At 38.5% G+C, this 18,392-nt stretch overlaps 1 protein-coding gene across 1 annotated transcript; it reads right to left on the reverse strand.

The window, feature by feature from the left end:
* Window positions 1-1,099: 1,099 nt before the first annotated feature.
* On the reverse strand, window positions 1,100-18,140 carry isoc1 (isochorismatase domain containing 1). The gene is made up of 5 exons (XM_067433469.1): window positions 17,842-18,140; window positions 11,343-11,462; window positions 10,946-11,149; window positions 5,826-5,942; window positions 1,100-2,243 (listed from the first exon to the last, which is right to left on the reverse strand). Exons 1-5 carry the CDS (start codon window positions 18,103-18,105, stop codon window positions 2,097-2,099), a joined length of 852 nt encoding a protein of 283 aa, XP_067289570.1. The 5' UTR covers window positions 18,106-18,140; the 3' UTR covers window positions 1,100-2,096.
* Window positions 18,141-18,392: the final 252 nt, after the last annotated feature.

The raw sequence follows: 18,392 nt of genomic DNA on the forward strand, positions 1-18,392 counted from the left end.
ACCAGATGATGGGTCTTCTTCATGATGATTCAAACGATGGGGATCGCTGCAGCACCATGCAGGAGGCAGAACATTTCTCCGGGCACTTCTGTGGACACACCGGGGCCGGCGCAGATGTCCAAGCCGCTCGATCCACGGTCGCAATGCAGGACGGAACAGCGGCGCAGCCGAGAAGCAGAACATCCCAACATCATGCCGGACGCCGACGACGAGAGCCCGGATGACGCTAGCCCGGTGCAAACTTCAGCCACCATGCAGCCCAAGCCCAAGGGAGACCACCAGTGAGCACCCGCGGCGAGAAACATCAAATGTCCTCCAAACCAGAAACCAACCGCAGCAATTCAAACGTAAACATTAGAGAAGCGGTTGAAAACGGCGAAACGACGAACAACGACCTCTCAGTGGCTGCCAGCAATCAGCAACAGTCCCAATTGTAGCTCTGACTGTTAGACTAGTCACAAACATAAGGACATAATATAAAATGTAAATCTAATAGTACACTATGAAACATCTAATGAAACACATCTAATGAAACGTTCTAAAATAACGTTGCCTTAAAATAAAACTCACACTCTAGTCAGCTGACACTTTTAGTCAGCTAAAATATTTTGACTGTACGCATGAAAGGTTTAAATGTGATGTTAATAAAATAAATGTTAACAGGCAAACTTAAAAGCCTAGATAATTACCATTTTGTTGGGGTGATTGGGGACAGGTGGGGCTCGGAGCCCTTCCCTACCTCCAAAGTGGGGAATGGCAGAAAAAGTTTGAGAAACACTGATATAGTGAATGCAGACAGATTTGTAGTAAGTATTTGTATTGACTTGGTACCATGCCTAGACATAGACTGACTGACCATATAGTAAAATAGTGTACTGATTAACAAAGAGGCCCCACTTACAACAGTTTGTAAAAATGCAAGTAAAGTTTTACAGAGCTTTATTTATATGTGATTTTTTTGACAACTTTGCACTTAAAAGTATATTTCTAAATGTCTGTCCCTGTTTAAAATGACAATTTCATTGTGATGCTTATTAGCAGATAAGCTGTACTATAATTGTTTGTGGACTTTTATAGAAACACCTTTACATTTACAAGATTTTGTGCATATAAACATTTATTCATGTCAGATAAATATAGAGCAGATACAAAAACGCGTTTGGAACTGCAATGCTACAAAGTGCACAAAAAAAGTACAATCAGTAGCGACTGTTCATCAATAGGCACCAAATACATATTTTTCTCCCAATATACATGTACACAACAAAATGGAGGCTAATTTCAGCACAAATACACACTCAACACACAAAGGAAATAGCAATAAATCAAACTGTAAATGAGAATTCAAGAAATCACCCATCCGACTTTAGGGCTAGTGCAGTCTATAGGGTTTGGGCAATAAACTAAATTTAAATTAAACAGTAGGGTAAAAATTCTCCATAGTTATACACAAACACATAATTCAAGAAATAAATAGAACTGTATGCAAACCATATGTTCTCACTTTTGAAAATGACTGTAACAGTAAGTCTTAAAAATAATATTCTAAGCTTTATCTTTTTGGTAAATATGTTGACCTATATGAATAGTTGACAGTTTAAAAAGAAAAATCTTAGCTGTACCAGGAAGCAAAACATTTAGATGAGAGGTAGTTTGACGTTCATACACCATAATTTAAAATACATCAACTCTTAATAAACATGAAGGGAAGAGTCACAAGCACTCTCAACTAATGCTTTCCATTGGTTATATAGCCCAATAGTCATCCATGGGCTCAACTATCTAAAAGCTACAGAATAAACTTTGTCAAAAGCCTGTAATTACATCATTCAACTGAACTGATTATACATTCAAAGCATGTACTTGCAGTAGCAAGACAGATGACAGATGGGTGATTCCAGGTCAGATCTTTTGCTCTGATACAACGGATATCTATCAATACATTTTGGATTTGTATGACTTTAGCCTACATTACGTATATTAAAAGTTTTTAATTCTTGCATGTGTGCTGGTGAGGTGTGGATATCAGTGTTCCAGTGTGTGTGTGTTTTTTCTGAGATAAATGTATTTTAGGGGAAGCTTTCAATGGACTGTGTTCAGACCTTGGACAGCAGGCCTGACTCTGGAGCGCTAGCTTTAATGATGTTCTGGATCTCTTTGAACTTCGGATGCTCTTTATCGGCCACAAGCTGCAGCAGAACAGACTCACTGGTGGCGATGATGATTCCAGTGCGTGCCAGCCGCTGAGGAAGAACAAATAGAAATGTTACCTTTCACCTAGACTATAGTTTTAGGGTATACGTTTGACCCCCAAAGTCTGGTTTCGTTTCACTAGTGTCATCACTCTGTACCATGCCCAGGCGCAGTTCGTTTAACTGCCCCTGGCCCGCTTGGAAAAGGTGGGACAGAGCACGGTTCAGTTGGGCTCGGGCACAACGCATGTAATGGGATCACAAACTGTGCCGGAGCATGGAACAGCTACTTTTTTGTGCACTCTGTGAAATATTCTATTTCCTCTCAGACAGTACATTTAGGTGTAAAACGGATCTGGTTCTCAACTTATTGATAAACAGGAATTTTTGATTTGCAAGTAAAGCTGCAAACTCCATCAACATAATAGTCTTCTGATAGGTGCAGTACAATCAAGTGAAATCATTGCGTGGCATAATTGATAAATCTATTAGGAAAAGCACTTTTCTTGTGAGTTCAATATGAGTGCACGCGAGCATGGGTATCCACAGCTACTTGACCCTTTAACTGAATGAAAAGTAGTGTGTTTGAATAGAGATGCACCCAAACTATTTGTTTACCAAATCAAGGAAACCTAAAAAATAAAAACACCCTAAAACAAAAAATTATATTTAATAACACTCAAATAGTTGCAAATAAACATTAAAATTATACATACAGTTTTTTATATGTAAATTAACTGCTATAACCAGTTCTTTGTTGAAATATAAACATTTAAAACCAGACTGAAAAGGAAGATGTGATGGTCTTTTCTTCCTTATTGTGATATCTGAGTGAAATAAATGTAGGACGGGACTTGATTTTGTCCTTCAGTATAGATCGTATTGTAGGACATTGGGTGTTGCAGATCAGAATGGCAGTTTGCAGTCAGCTGTGGAGGATATTTAGTTTTACCCTCCGCCGAGACACATTGTGAAAAAAACAGACAAAGATTCGATTCAACATTTTATATTAAAGATTAAATCAAGTGCACGATTTAAAAAAAAAATAATAATAATATGTGCACAGATAAATAATATACAGTAAAACAGTATTTAGTCAGCCACCAATTGTGCAAGTTCTCCCACTTAAAAAGATATGATCTGTAATTTATCATGGGTACACTTCAACTATGAGAATTAGAAAAAAAATCCAGAAATTCCCATTGTCTGATTTGTAAATAATTTATTTGCAAATTATGGTGGAAAATAAATATTTGGTCGATAACAAAACAATACTTTGGTATATACCCTTTGTTGGCAATGACAGAGGTCAAATGTTTTCTGTAAGTCTCCACAAGGTTTTCACACACTGTTACTGGTAGTTTGGCCAGTTCCTTCCAGCAGATCTCCTCTAGAGCAGTGTTGTTTTGGAACTGTCGCTGGGCATCACAGATTTTAAACTCCCTCCAAAGATTTTCTATGGGGTTGAGATCTGGAGACTGGCTAGGCAACTCCAGGACCTTGAAATGCTCCTTACGAAGCTACTCTTTCGTTGCCCGGGCGTTGTGTTTGGGATCATTGTCATGCTGAAAGCCAGCTGACCCAGCCACATTTAATTTTCAATGCCCTTGCTGATGGAAGGTTTTTACTCAAAATCTCACGATACATTCATTCTTTCCATTACACAGATCTATTGTCCTGGTCCCTTTTGCAGAAAACCCTTTGCTCAGTATTCTTTCTCCTCCAAACACGAAAAGTTGAGTTTTTACCAAAAAGTTCTATTTTGGTTTCATCTGACCATATGACATTCTCCCAATCCTCTTCTGGATGTCCTGGTTTAAGCAGGGGGACACGTCTGGCACAGCCCAATTTTTAGTCCCTGGCGTCGTAGTTTGTTATTAATGGTAGCCTTTGTTACTTTGGTCCCAGCTATCTGCAGGTCATTCACTAGGTCCCCCGTGTGGTTCTGGGATTTTTGCTCACTGTTCTTTTGATTATTTTGACCCCACGGGGTGAGATCTTGCATGGAGCCCCAGATCAAGGGAGATTATCAGTGTCTTCTGGAGTATGTTTTCAGTATGTCTTCCATTTTCTAATAATTGCTCCCACAGTTGATTTCTTCATACCAAGCTGCTTACCTATTGCAGATTCAGTCTTCCCAGCCTGGTGCAGGTCTACAAATTTGTTTCTGGTGTCCTTTGACTGCTCTTTGGTCTTGGCCATAGTGGAGTTTGGAGTCTGACTGTTTGAGGTTGTGGACAGGTGTCTTTTATACTGATAACGAGTTCAATCTGGTACCATTAATACAGGTTACAGGTGGAGGATAGATGAGCCTCTTAAAGAAGAAGTTACAGGTCTGTGAGAGCCAGAAATATTGCTTTTTTTGTAGGTGACCAAATTATTTTTTTCCACGTCTGATTTTTAAAGAATTTATTTGCAAATTGTGATTTTCTGGATTTTTTTTCTCATTCTCTCTCTCATAGTTGAAGTGTAACTATGATTAAATTACAGGCCTCTCTCATCTTTTTAAGTAGGAGAACTTGCACAATTGGTGGCTGACTAAATACTTTTTTGCCTCACTGTATAATAAACACTGAAAAAGTCAGTAAAAAATAAGAGATGTTAATTTTGATTGACTACATGGTGGCTGCAGTAAAAAACTTGTTTTCATGGTGGATAAATAATAAAAAAAGAACAGATTAAGTAAAAATATAATATGTTATACAGTGCATATTAATCTAAATGTTCCCCTCTAGATTTAATTTTTCTAGCTGACTCGAGTCGTGGACACTTTTCTCAGGTAAATTTAATCGCATTGTGGTAAACACGACGTTTACCAGTTGTAGGTTATCCACATTGTGCAAAACATGCCACCAGAGAAGTGATAATTCAACATTACCGTTTCATCTGAAACTGAAAACAAATTTCTTTCTCTCACAAAACATGAAAGGAAGTGGTCAAATGATATTCTACAGATCCCGACCTGCTGGCGTTCAGGGATTATTAAATGGCCTTTCCAAACTATGAGTTCAGATATCATTATGAATATTACAGTTCAGTCATGCATCAAGTTGCTTACTCGGGTGTCAACACCTTAAAATTGATATGCTGGCTTTCACTTTCTTGAATTCAACCTTCGCTGAAAGATTCATTGACAGGCAATCCGACCAATCACATCGCCGAATCTTCTGTTTTGTCTCTATCAAAGCAGTCAGGGACTTGAACTTGAAAAATGTACTGACGTCTTTCTGCGGTTGAAACTACATTTCTTTTAGTGTTCATTGATGTTTATTTGATTCTTATCAATGAACTAGAAGGAAGAGATGATCGATTCACAAGCAGCTTTAACTGAGGCGCTGCAGCGGTGACAACACAAATTTAAGAGCTACAAAACGGTATTTGTTGTTTAAAATTCCTAAGTAAAACTTGTAAGTTGAGACTTTGTTTCATATTAAAATTAACTTGCTCTGTCCTACCTGCCGGCATGTTGTCAGTGTCAATGTATTTTCTCTACATGAAAACGTGTGGTGTGAGAGCGCCATGGCTTGTCGGACATAGCAACAGTAATTAAAGGGGGCGGGTCTTTGCAAACAGTGAGTTGTTCAGTATAGGTTCCACCCTCTCTTCCTTTCAAAACACGAGTATCCATCTTACCTCTAGTGCAAACATCCTGTCCATCATGCTTCTCGAGGATGTGGCATCAGCAACAATGTGAACGTCAAAACCTCTTCCAATGAGATCCAGCGCTGTCTGCTGAATGCACACATGCGTCTGCAAGAGACAAAACTCCTGTGAGCCAGTTTGAATTTTCTGCAAATGAAGGTCAGTTAAATTTAACTTCCAAATAACTTCATGGCAGAATGGAGTCCATGGGTGCATCTCAATCAGCTCCCTAGTTCAGTAAGATCAGGGAGTCGGCCATTTTAAGAGCTGTCTCAATTGCAGAATCCTTCCAGTGCACTGAAATGTTCGCTCCCTAAAAAGTCCTACAATGCACCGCAAAACCCAGGGTGCATCGATGGTCACTATGTTCCCCTAACGGAAGTTCTGAAGCGTGAAACTCAAATCACGTGAGCCAACTCACTACACATAATGAGCAATAACGACATGCGATATGTTTTTTAAAACAGAAACCAATATTTTATTTTAGCATAAACATACATTGTTAGACAGGTAATGAACACAATCTAGCTAACATTTATAATTTATTTACAGCTAAAATGTTGCACGTATATGTAACAAGCAAAGTATTTATAATAATGTACTTTAAATAACATTACAAGTAATGTCAGAAATATATAAGCTCTGCTGTTGTTCATAAATACCAGTAATGATGCTGTACAATGAGGAAAATAGTCATCAGTGTCCCAATGTGTAGTGAGCGTCTTTTACTGTCCTTACCAGTAAAATAAATAAATCTCCTGAATAAATAACTGAATAAATCTCAAAGTGATACAGTTAAGATCATTTAAAAATGGCAAAATACTAATAGATTTAATAGCTAAAAGACATAAGCTCTCCCAAAAAGAAATGTTTTAAGTCCTTTTTTAAGTCTCAAAAGATTGAGGTGCCCTCAGATGGTCAGGTAGAGCATTCCAAATCCGAGGAGCGGTAGAACAGAAAGCCTGATCACTCATAGTGCTGAGCTTAGTCTTAGGAAGACGGAGGTGGTTTGAGTTTGTTAAATGAAGTGATTGAGCTGTAGTTGAAGGTGTGAGTAGTTCTTTCAGATAGGACCCATTTCCATAGATGCACGACTAGTGGGTTAGAAGGGAGACCTTATATTTAATCCTGGCAGAATCAGGAAGCCAGTAAAGTGAATAGAGAATGGGTGTGATGTGATCGTATTTTCGGATCTCTCAACAGGATCCTTGCTGCACTTTAGTGTTGTCACGATACCAAAATTATGACTTCGATACGATACCAGACTAAAATACCTCGATACCGATACTAAATCGATACCACGCTAAAAAAACAAACAAACAAACAAACAAAAAAAAGATAATATGAATAATATGACAACAGAACTTATTATTCATTGTTTTGTTTTTACTAAAAATTCACTTGTATTCATGTTCCTGCCCTGGTTTTGACCATTCCTCCTCTTATTGCTATAATAACATGCTAGTGTGAACATCCTCACAAGGATCACATAATCAATCATGTTATCATTATCTAACCTTTCACTTGACTTCTCAACAGGTTGGGATGACCAAAATCTTATTTCATGATATGAGTAATCATTTTTTTAAAGGGGGGGTGAAATGCTGTTTCATGCATACTGATCTTTTTACACTGTTAAAGACTTGGAATCCCATACTAAACATAGACAAAGTTTCAAAAGTTAAGGTGGACGTTTGATGGGAGTATTTCTTTGTCAAAAATACTACTTCCGGTTAGTCATAAGTTTCGGCAAGTTTTTTGAGATCATGCGTCCCCATTGATGTTAGTGGGGGCGGAATTTCCTTGTATGGGCCTTACGGACAATTCTACCGGAAGCGCGTGAGAGAGAGCGAGGGAGAGAGCGAAAGCAACAGCCTACGCCCATCAAAGCGGGGCTTGTAGGATGCTGGACAGGTGACAATTACACATAGCACATAACAATGTCACCAAAAAAGTGGGTTTTTGGTTGCCAGACCAAGACAGTCCTGCACAGATTCGCCAAAAACCCCGCGTTAAGGCAACAGTGGATGTAATTTGCTTTTCCGGATCAGCAACTGAGTTGCGCGAATGTTTATATCTGTTCGCTGCATTTCGGTGCCGACTGTTTCATAAACAAGGCCCAGCTCGACGCCGAATTTTCCCAATCGCCTAATGCTGAAGGATGGAGCAGTCCCAACGTTAGAAGGGTGAGTGAGACTGCTTTTAGTCCGCTTACTGTCTACACAAACCACGCGTAAACACACAAACACACGTGCACAACTGCACTTCCCACATGTACACCTTCAAAGACAAAAATACGACGATATAATTCAAGTATAAATATGTAAATAACACAAGCCGCTAAGCGTATTATATAGTTAGTGTATAACTTGTAACTTACCACATACAGACGTCCTGCTCTAGTCGTTTTTGCTGCTGCTCCTGTTCAACTGCAGCCTCTGGGTCTGATTCCGGATCATAGATGTATGGCTGTATCTGATTAAAAGCCATATTTTTATTTTGAATAAAGTTTTTTTCCGCTGTTAGGGATGACGCTCGACTCAACACACAGCGCGCTGCTGCACACGTCATTATTTAGCTCCGCTCACACGACACGCCCCCACCCGCTCGGCTTTTTTCGGAAAGACTCGGAACAGCGCATCTTTCTTATATAATTATTAAAAAAATAAAAACTTTTCGGAGATATGCAGGATGCAATGCTACTCTATAGGTACTCAAGATTGACATGACACTGACTGAAACTGAGTGTTTCACCCCCCCTTTAAGTGTAATTGTAAAGTTATAATATAGATTTTTTAATTGTATCTTTGTTTTTAAAAATAAGCAAAAAACGCAAATTAGGCTACAAACAACAAAAACAGAGCTTTATTTTTCAGCTTCCTTAGGCCTTTAAGAGTAGCAAGTCAAGAAAGAAATCAAATAATCAAATATAAAACTGCTTAGGCTACTTAGTTTTTACTCTATAATTTAACATTAAACTTAATGAATATATTTTAGTTATTTAGCCAAGCATGTGGTATTTTTTTATTTTTCATTGGTGTTTGATTAACATTAATCACACAGAATATTAGGTCTGTATTAAGACCTGAACGGATCTAATTACCTCAGCACGTTCACTAAATACATATCCGACTGTGTTTACCTCAATACTCGCCAGATCGTGCATTTTTACATATGTTTGACCATTCAAACCCAAATAATAATCCATGAAAGAACTGAATGGCGATCGCATGTTTGTTGTTTGAATGGCATGTGCGCGCGCTTCAGGTCAGATTCCGGTAGCACGAGCTCGTCCCGCGCAGCGCTTTTTCTTCTCATGCGCGCATATTTCTGCTTTCTTTGTCATGCGCTGTGCGTATTTAACTCTTCTACTTCCAATGTTTAGTGAATGGTGGAAGCAGAGCTCTGCACACACGTCCTGACACTTGCTGTCTCACATCCATGCACATTAAGAAATACAGCTTATGTTACCGCTGTCCTCCTTAAAGTACTGGTACTAATACAATTCCATATCGTACCGTTTGTACTAGCAGGGTATCGCAATACTTTTCTAGTACCGGTATATCGTGCAACACTACTGCACTATTCTGAACACATTGCAGTCTCTGCAAGCGTTTGAAGGGGGGATTCTGAAATCCACTGCCGCTTCAATATACCTGTATATAATTATATCCTAATTAACTTCATAATCAAAACTTTCATCAATATTTATCCTATATTATTATAATGATTCTATCCAGTTTTGATTTTGCTTTTAGTTTCTTGTTTTCTAAAGTGTGTATTTGGTCTCTGAGGAGTGACTGAGGGTCTGGCCTAGAGATGTGTGATGTGTCACTAAACACTGGCAACAAGGTTGTGTGTTTGTGTTTTTGAGGCATCACACACCCCTAACATGTCAGGAGTGCAGTAACAGGGTTTGCTCACTTAGCCAGGCTTCCAGAGATGAAATATGGATTTGTCTTTCATTTAATTTATTATATTTTATTCCTTTTATATTTCCTTTTACTGAAACACTAAAGACTCAAGATGAATATTGCCTGTACTATTGTGTGTCCCTCACTGAAAGAAAGCACATGTTATCAGTATGTTTTGGTAAGAACTAGTTAGAACTAGAGCTTACTCAGCTCCAACCTTGGAGAGACTGTGTATCTGTGTATGTGCGCAATATTCTATGCTACAGATTAGAATGGTGTACAATGGGCACCCTAAGAGATGGGTGGAATTGTTGTTCTGGGCAAGCTGGCGCCTGCTCCAGATCTGGAAGGTCACAACGGGCCTAATTCTGGGGTGAAAGCGTCAACAAGTGACACGTCAGTGGAAACGTGCATCAGATTAACTGACATGAGTGGAAATTTACCATGACTGTGCATTGTCTCTGAGCCAATCAGAACCATCCACATTGCAGTAATGACGTGGATAAGACCTTGAAAACGGTATAACTGTTGGGACAATTTTATGTATGATAGGGCGAGGCAACGAGACGGTGAGAGAGGGAGCGCGGCCTATGAACTCCTTGTGAGACTTAAAACTGGCTTCTGCTTTTGAAACTGCAAACTATTCTAAGTAAATTTTTCTTTTAATTAATTGCAATCCTGACTCTGTCTTCATTTCTTCACTACTGGTCCTGGGTCATAAGCTGTTAACACCTAACACTTTTGTTAGGGATCCCGATGAGAAGTGCGTTACAGTAAGCCAGGCTGGAGGAGACAAAGGTGTGGACCAGTTTTTCAGCATCCACTAAGGTTAGTGTTGGACGGAGCTTAGCAATATTTCTGAGATGATAGAAATATGTCTTGCAGAGGTTTTTGATATGGGCTTCAAAGCTGAAATGTGGGTCAAATCTTACACCAAGATTGGTGACAGTTGTGGAGAGGGGAATGTCCTGACCAGAGATAATTATACCAGTTTTGGAGGAAGACTGTGTTTGATGTGGTGTGCCAACAAGAATATACTAATCCACAAGCTCGGGAGCTAGGGAACTGAATGAGACACCCCATGTTAAATTATTTAATGTTCATTCATGTCTTACTAAAAGGTGACCTACTGAGTCCTAATATCTCAACAAAGAATTGGAGTAGAATAAATTACACTCTCAGACAAAAAGTACTTACCTCGACTCCGAAGAGCACAACACTGCGGACTCCTGGAATCTCAGCCAGGGCGGCCTCTACCTCCGGAAGCACCATTGAAAACTTAGTTTTGGGAAAAACTAATTTCGCCCCAGTTAGATCCATTTCCTGCACCGTGCTGCCCAGGCCTTTAGGGTACTGCTCCGACACCACGACAGGAATACCCAGAATACGAGCCCCCTGCAGCTGCACCAACAGCAAATCGAGAGAAATGCTTAGACAAGTCCAGCTTCTGCTGGAAACATGGAAGTTTACACTGAAGTGAAAGCCAGACTGTCATATGGCTCTTCTAGAGTTGAGCTACGAGTGGCAAATAAGGACTGATATACAGAGCACAATACAGAGATCATGTGCTCGGCTGAAAGATCAGCAATATTACCAGCCTCTGGCCGACACTGATGATGTCACCGAAGTACTTGATGGCAGGTCTGAATCTCTCTTGCATGTCACAGCAGAAGAAAACTGTGGTGGCCGGCGAGAGGTTTCCCAATGTTGCAATCTGTGGTAAAGACACACTTCAGCTTTCAGGCAACAGTGTAATAAAAAAAACACTGACATCTCATGATCCATCTGGGGCCAATCTGCACCGAAACGCTTCAATCATTCCTGCCATGGCTTAAAAACAAGGACAGCATTGAAATCACTAGCATAATGAAAAAAGTCATTTTTTAATATTTTAGCCAGTAATACGTCTATAAGATGATCATCGTGAACGACAGGACACTGGGATCATGGTCAGTTCATTCAGATTTACCTAACTAGAACTAGACTGTGTGAAAATACATGTACATACCGACTCGCATATATAATGTGATGTAAATCAGTGGTGTTCTGAAACTAGGAAGCAAAGTCCTGACAGTTTTTTAAATGAATCAAATGTAAATTAATGTCCCAGTTACTAGTGTTGTAGTACTCGATGGTCTTGGTCTTGAGACCGGTCTTAAGACCAGTTTTTGAAGGTCTTGGTTTTGTCTCGACCGCATTTGTACTCGGTCTTGTCTTGGTCTCAGACTTAGAGGACTGTTTTTTATCTCAAGGCCAGTCAAGACCACAACTGCAAGAATATCACTAAATTGCTGGTGCATTGTCTGATTTAACATCATTACTTCTTTGTTATGTGATTTCTTGTGTTACTGCTTCGGGTTTCATAAGCAATGCAGCATTGTCTCAAAAATGACCAAAATGTATATAAATGGCCAAAAAATTCTGAGATGTAGTTTTTTTTTTTTTTAATATATAACAGAATATAATTAAGCAATATCACAAGAGCAAGAGAACTGTTTTCATGAATATAAGCATCATATATGGCAAATGATATTGATACAAATGTTCAATAAACCAGAAATTAATATAAAATGACACATTTTAAACTGTGTCTTTGCTAATTCGGCAAAGTTTTGTTATTAAATGAATCAGCTGCTTTGAACAAATCGGTTGAATAAATGATTCTGTGAATGTTAAATTATGTTAATGTTTTATTGTTAAATTAATCTTAACATTATTTATGTATGTGTAATTGTACCATTCAGATGCAAATTCTGTGCCATGAATTTTATGTCAGTGGTTTGATTGGTAACAGCGCTATAGTGTTTAATGGACTATTTTAATTACATGTATTAATTAAATATAAGTCTTTTCTCAGATAGTAGAAATGTATCTTTTAGATGAATTTAAGGAATGCTGGTCTGGTCTTGACTCGGTCTCGCCCTGCTGTGGTCTTGATTTGTCTTGGTCTTAAAAACAAAGTCTTGGTCTGGTCTTGGTCTCGGCACAGGCTGGTCTTGGTCTCAGTTTAAGTGGTCTTCACTACAACACTACCAATTACACTTAATGTTGTCGCATTTTCCTGGTTAAATATTACCATACTTTACAATTCTATTTTGGTTGTTTTATTTATTAAAACATCAAGTTAATGTTTTAAGCATTTTTACATTTATTCCAAAAATAATAACTAAAGGCAGTAACAATTAAACATATACATTATATATATATAAGTACCTTGTTTAATATATATATATATATATATATATATATATATATATATATATATATATCTTCGTACCTCATTTAATACATCAGAGATTATTTGACAGATGCCAGATATTCTAATCATGATAACTGATCTCTGGCTAATTTAGTTCTTCAAACTAATTTGTGGATTTGATTCAAATATCTGGATTAAGTGGCCTGAGATTACTGCACGTTCTAGTACTCATTGGAAAGGGCAGATATGTCGATACTCAAAACCATGATCAGCAATGCAGCGATTGGCTGGCGAGGCGGCAAGACAGCAACGTAATGACGTAAAAAAAGAACATCAGAAGAAAAACTTGAATTTCTGGACCTGGATGTTCTTGACATAAGAAATGGGGAAGCAAACATGGTAAAATGAATGAAACTTGCTGAACTTACTGATTTAAGCTGTACTACTCACACCCTTCAGCTCATTATTAATGAACGCATGTCTAGTCAAGAGAGCTATCCTGGACATCATTTAGTGCGTGTACATGCACACCAGTAAGCTGATAACTCAAAAATATCAGCTTATTGAAATAATCATTTTTCCCGTTTACATGCAAACCAGTTAACTGACAACGCAAGTAAACCGTGTTTACATGACTTTATTAATAAACCAGGTTATTTCCTTGCAGTGACGTCAAAAAAATAATGTCTGTATCGGACTCAGAGTATTCCAAATGTTACGTCAGTTGTGATGTTAAGAAAGCTTGCGGCGTGTCAACGGGAGATTTACAGCTCATATTATCCCTCATGAAGTTACAGATGCAGCGTTTTGACTGAACCTCTTCTACCTCTGCTGCATGAGATGAGAAAACATCTTTACATTTTTCTGGGTCTAAAAAGAGCCTGCGTTTGTGATATGTCCTTATTTCATGCAAAACGCTAGCGTGCTCTGTCTGGATTCGTTTAAATCTGCTCGAAGTTTGCGTTTTTGTCACCTATCACGCACTCACTTCAATAAGCCGACAGAAAGCAGGTTAATGCATTTACATGCAGCGCGAAATCGAGGTAAGAGGCAAAAAACTACCTCTCCCGACCGGTTTATACTTAAGCGTTTATGACCTAACTCCGATAAAAGAAAACGGGTTACTGCGTTTACATGACCATGTTCATTGTCGGCTTATTAGCATAATCGGCTTAAGAACGAGCATGTAAACACGCCTTCCATATTAAAAAGCTGTGCAACTCTGACCACAGTAATGGTATATGGCCAAACAGAGGCTATACCATTGCCAGCTGCAATATCACCCTATAGCCCAAGACTGGTTTCCCACTGAAGCTAAGCAGAGCTGAGCCTGGGCCCGTATTCATAAAGATTCTAAGAGTCCTCTCAGAAAACTCCTAACTTAGCTTAAAAACTTTTTTACGTAGGAGTCTTAGCTTAAGAGCTATTCGGGACCAATCTGAGAGCAACTCTGCGCAAGGAAAATACAAAAACTTTTATCTTAGTGAAGAGGAGGGCCTGACCCGTTGCTACGTATGACACAGTCTTTTGAAGACGCAGATTGGTTGGTTTGTTAAAAAAGGGGGAAAAAAGGAGCGCTTTTAAGTATAGGGTCTATTCTAAGCCTTCACTTTGAAATTACAAGCGCAAATTGTTCTATTTTACCGTTCTCTCTCACTCATACACACACACATTATATATATATATGTATATAAATCCTTTTATTATTTACCATGCTGTTAATTTAATATAAAGTATTTGATTGGCTTAGAATTATAAACATTGTTCCACTCTTTCCGATTGCACTGATTGCTGGCATGTCTATGTAATTGTTTGTGTGATCACTCTGCTTACAGAAGGTTGTGACAGACCTAAATCATCACTGCTGCATTGTTGCATTTTCCCAGTTGCCAAATATCATAATGTAGCGATTACTTTCATTTCTGGCACTATGGCATTCCTGAGCTGTGTCGGAGATGTTAGCGTGTCTCTAATAAGATCCGTCACAAACATGATCCCTGCGCTAATTTATAATATCTAATTTATAGCGCCTTATTAACTCACTGTCATCCATTGTCTGCAACATATTTTCTCCGCTGTTAAAGAAACTCTTAAGCCTCTTAAAAGTCCTCGTCCGTGCTCCTAACAAATTTGACCTTAAGACCTCTTTTAAGGGTTAAGATGCTTTCTGAATTACGGTACTTTTTTCTTTGCCAGGATTTTTTTGTTAATTTTAGTAAACGCCCACATTTCTAAGAAATTTCTTAGAATTTTGTCACTAGGAGCTACTCTTTGCATTAAGATTCTTTATGAATACGGACCCTGGTCATTACCTTGATGGGAGACCTAAGAAAACTAGGTACCTACTGGAAGAGAATATAGTGAGACCAGCAGGGGGTGCTCACCCTGTCGTCTGTGTTGGTCCTAACACCCCAGGATAATGATGAGGACACTATACTGTCACAGTCCTTCAGAATGATTAGACGTTAAACTCTCTGTGGTAATTAAAAATCCCAGGAAGTCCTTTGAAGAGAGAGAGAAAAAAGGGGGTGTATGGTACTAATTATTATTATTATTTATTCAGGAGGAGCTGGGCATATCTGGCTTATCTGCCACACAATGGGACATTGTCTGCAACCTTATTGACACACTGGCTCCCATCAAAGATAGATGGAGATGAGGAACTGAGTCTACACAGTGCATTCTCACCAGTGCATCTGTTCTGAACTGATGCTGCAGATCAGTAGGGATCAAAACTTTGAGCAAGTCCATGCTTGATAGCCTGACAAAGCAGTTTTCCAAAAATTCGGGTCCTAGCAACACCTTGATTCCAGATACAAAGCCTGTGCCTTTTCATCTGAAGAAACACTTGAGAAAGGAATACTGTGGCCAAACGAGCTGAAGAGGTTAATGAGCTCAAAGAAGCAAAGAAGATCCAAGCCCTCTACTAGAAGGACCTGAGCAGAGACAAAAAGCAGAGAATCAATCAGCCCACTTTAATGGACACCACAGCTGTGCCTCTGGGGATGTTCAGCTTTAAGAGCAAGCTTGAGTGCTATTAGTCAGACCAGGTGGCAGAAAAATGAAACAGACCAGACTTAAACCACTTGCACATCTGGCCGAGAAATTCCTGTGGCCCCCACCATCCACTGTGCCTAGTGAAAGTGAAATGGGCATGCTTTATGACGCCAGGCGGAGATGACTCACTGGCAGTGTCCGGATCGGATGGTGGACCTGCGCCTGGACAAGACCAACGCATCCTGGAGTGTCTGCTGAGACCGTGTCAATTGGTGTCTCCTCTGAATTTGCCTCACCGGCACGTCATGCTCAAAAACCTGTCTCCGGTGCAATAATTCAATAATAATGTATTCATACTCTTGTGTAATCGACGCACCATCCTAAATAAACCCGTCTCTTCTGTGATACCATGAAATTTTAAATAATCCGATCTAATATGATTTCTAACCTATAAGGTTGCCAGAATAATAATCATGCAAGGTGTGTTAATAGGCCAGAGGAGAACTGGCACCCCGACTGAGTCTGGTTTCTCCCAAGGTTTATTTTTCTCCATCATGCCCTGATGGAGTTTTGGTTCCTTGCCACTGTCGCCTTTGGCTTGGCTTGCTCAGATAGAATAAAAGAATAATAATATATATATAATACTAGAATTATTATTATTTTTATTTAGTGTTGTGACCGCATTACCACCTCGCGTGTGCATTACTTTTTCTAATAATTCAACTGCTTGTCTTTAATTATCCCTTGGATCTATTGCAGTTCTATAAAAAGGACTAGTTCCACCTGTTTCACAAGTTAAAATGTTGTTGTTATTTGAAGTGTCTTTTTTATTAATTTTGGATGTAATTGTTTTTGTTAGTTATTTCGTGTTTCAGTTTGAATGCACGTCTTTTATTTTTCTTAAATATTAAATATAATAAATGTATTTCTATTCATTTCATTTAGAACATTTTCATGGTCCAGTACTGTTTTGTACACATTTGTTTTTGTAATAAAGTTCAGCAGCACTGTATTGTTTGTTTTTATTTAGTGTATGGATTTTATATATATATATATATATATATATATATATATATATATATATATATATATATATATATAAAAATGTGTGTGTGTGTGTGTGTGTGTAAGAATGTAATTGTTTCAACGATACACACTGTTTACATTCTTAAAACACAAAGCAAACTGAAGCTGTTTTAATTTCAGCAGCTCTCTCTCCCTCTCATATGCGATATGTATGTATGTATATATATATATATATATATATATATATATATATATATATATATATATATATATATATCTCATATGAGAGAGAGAGAGAGAGAGAGAGAGAGAGAGAGAGAGAGAGAGAGAGAGAGAGAGAGAGAGAGAGAGAGAGAGAGAGAGAGAGAGACCACGAAAGCAGAAATTAAAACAGCTTCAGTTTGCTTTGTGTTTTAAGAATGTAAACACGGTCAGTGTGTATCGTTGAAACAACACACATTCTTACACACAAATAACAGGATTTTAGATCCCAGCCTATAAGAGAAAATCCTACTTATATAATATTCATGCATAATGATTATATCGTCTGCAATTTCCCTCGACACATCTGCTTTCTAAAACACATCTTAGTTTCGTTTTACCAACACGTTAGGCATTAGACATGGTTGTTAGTCTAGACGGCACATATGCATAAACAACATAAACAAACAATTGATGTAACAGTCAAACAATATCATGAATCAGAGAAATTAAAGTGTTTTGCTAAAACGTCAAGCTCGCCCAACAAAGTTTGACAAATCATTTCCGCCCCTAAGCGCAACACTTTTACATGTCGATATGAAATTTTCACAAAACAACACGGCACATAATAAAATTATATGGTTAATACAGGTTATATGAAAGAGCTTACATCCATCTGCAGAGGTACTAATCTCAGCCGACATTTCTCTGAGATCACGAATCCCTTCGGTAAATCAATGTACTGACCCCATTCCTCCGAGAAATATTGAAGCATCAGTTTACGATGAATATCGATTTGATGTCCGTAAATGGACAGAAACTTCTGGATGAGCACTTCATATCCTGAACCCACGGGCACTGACGAGGGCCGGGAGAAGACAGAGAATGAGAATAACACCGGGACTAGGTTATTGTTGCAGTGTGTGTCCGCCATGATGCCCCTCAACTCTCCTATGAAATCATGATGCCCGACTCACAAATGAATTGTTCTTAAGAATCGATTCATATGAATCGAGCTACTAATGTGTGGACTGATCTTATATAGGTTTGTGCTCATTTGGCATATTTGGATATAAATAAAAAAATCTTAGGCTTCTAAAAACACAAAGACAATATTTATTTGTGTCTGCTCTATATGTCTGTATTTTTATCAGTTCAGTTCGAGGCATTCCTTTGTGAATTGAACCCAGGAAAGCACAAACGCAATTTGTAAAAGCTGAA

Source organism: Pseudorasbora parva, chromosome 23 (assembly GCF_024679245.1).
Source record: "Pseudorasbora parva isolate DD20220531a chromosome 23, ASM2467924v1, whole genome shotgun sequence".
NCBI lineage: Eukaryota > Metazoa > Chordata > Actinopteri > Cypriniformes > Gobionidae > Pseudorasbora > Pseudorasbora parva.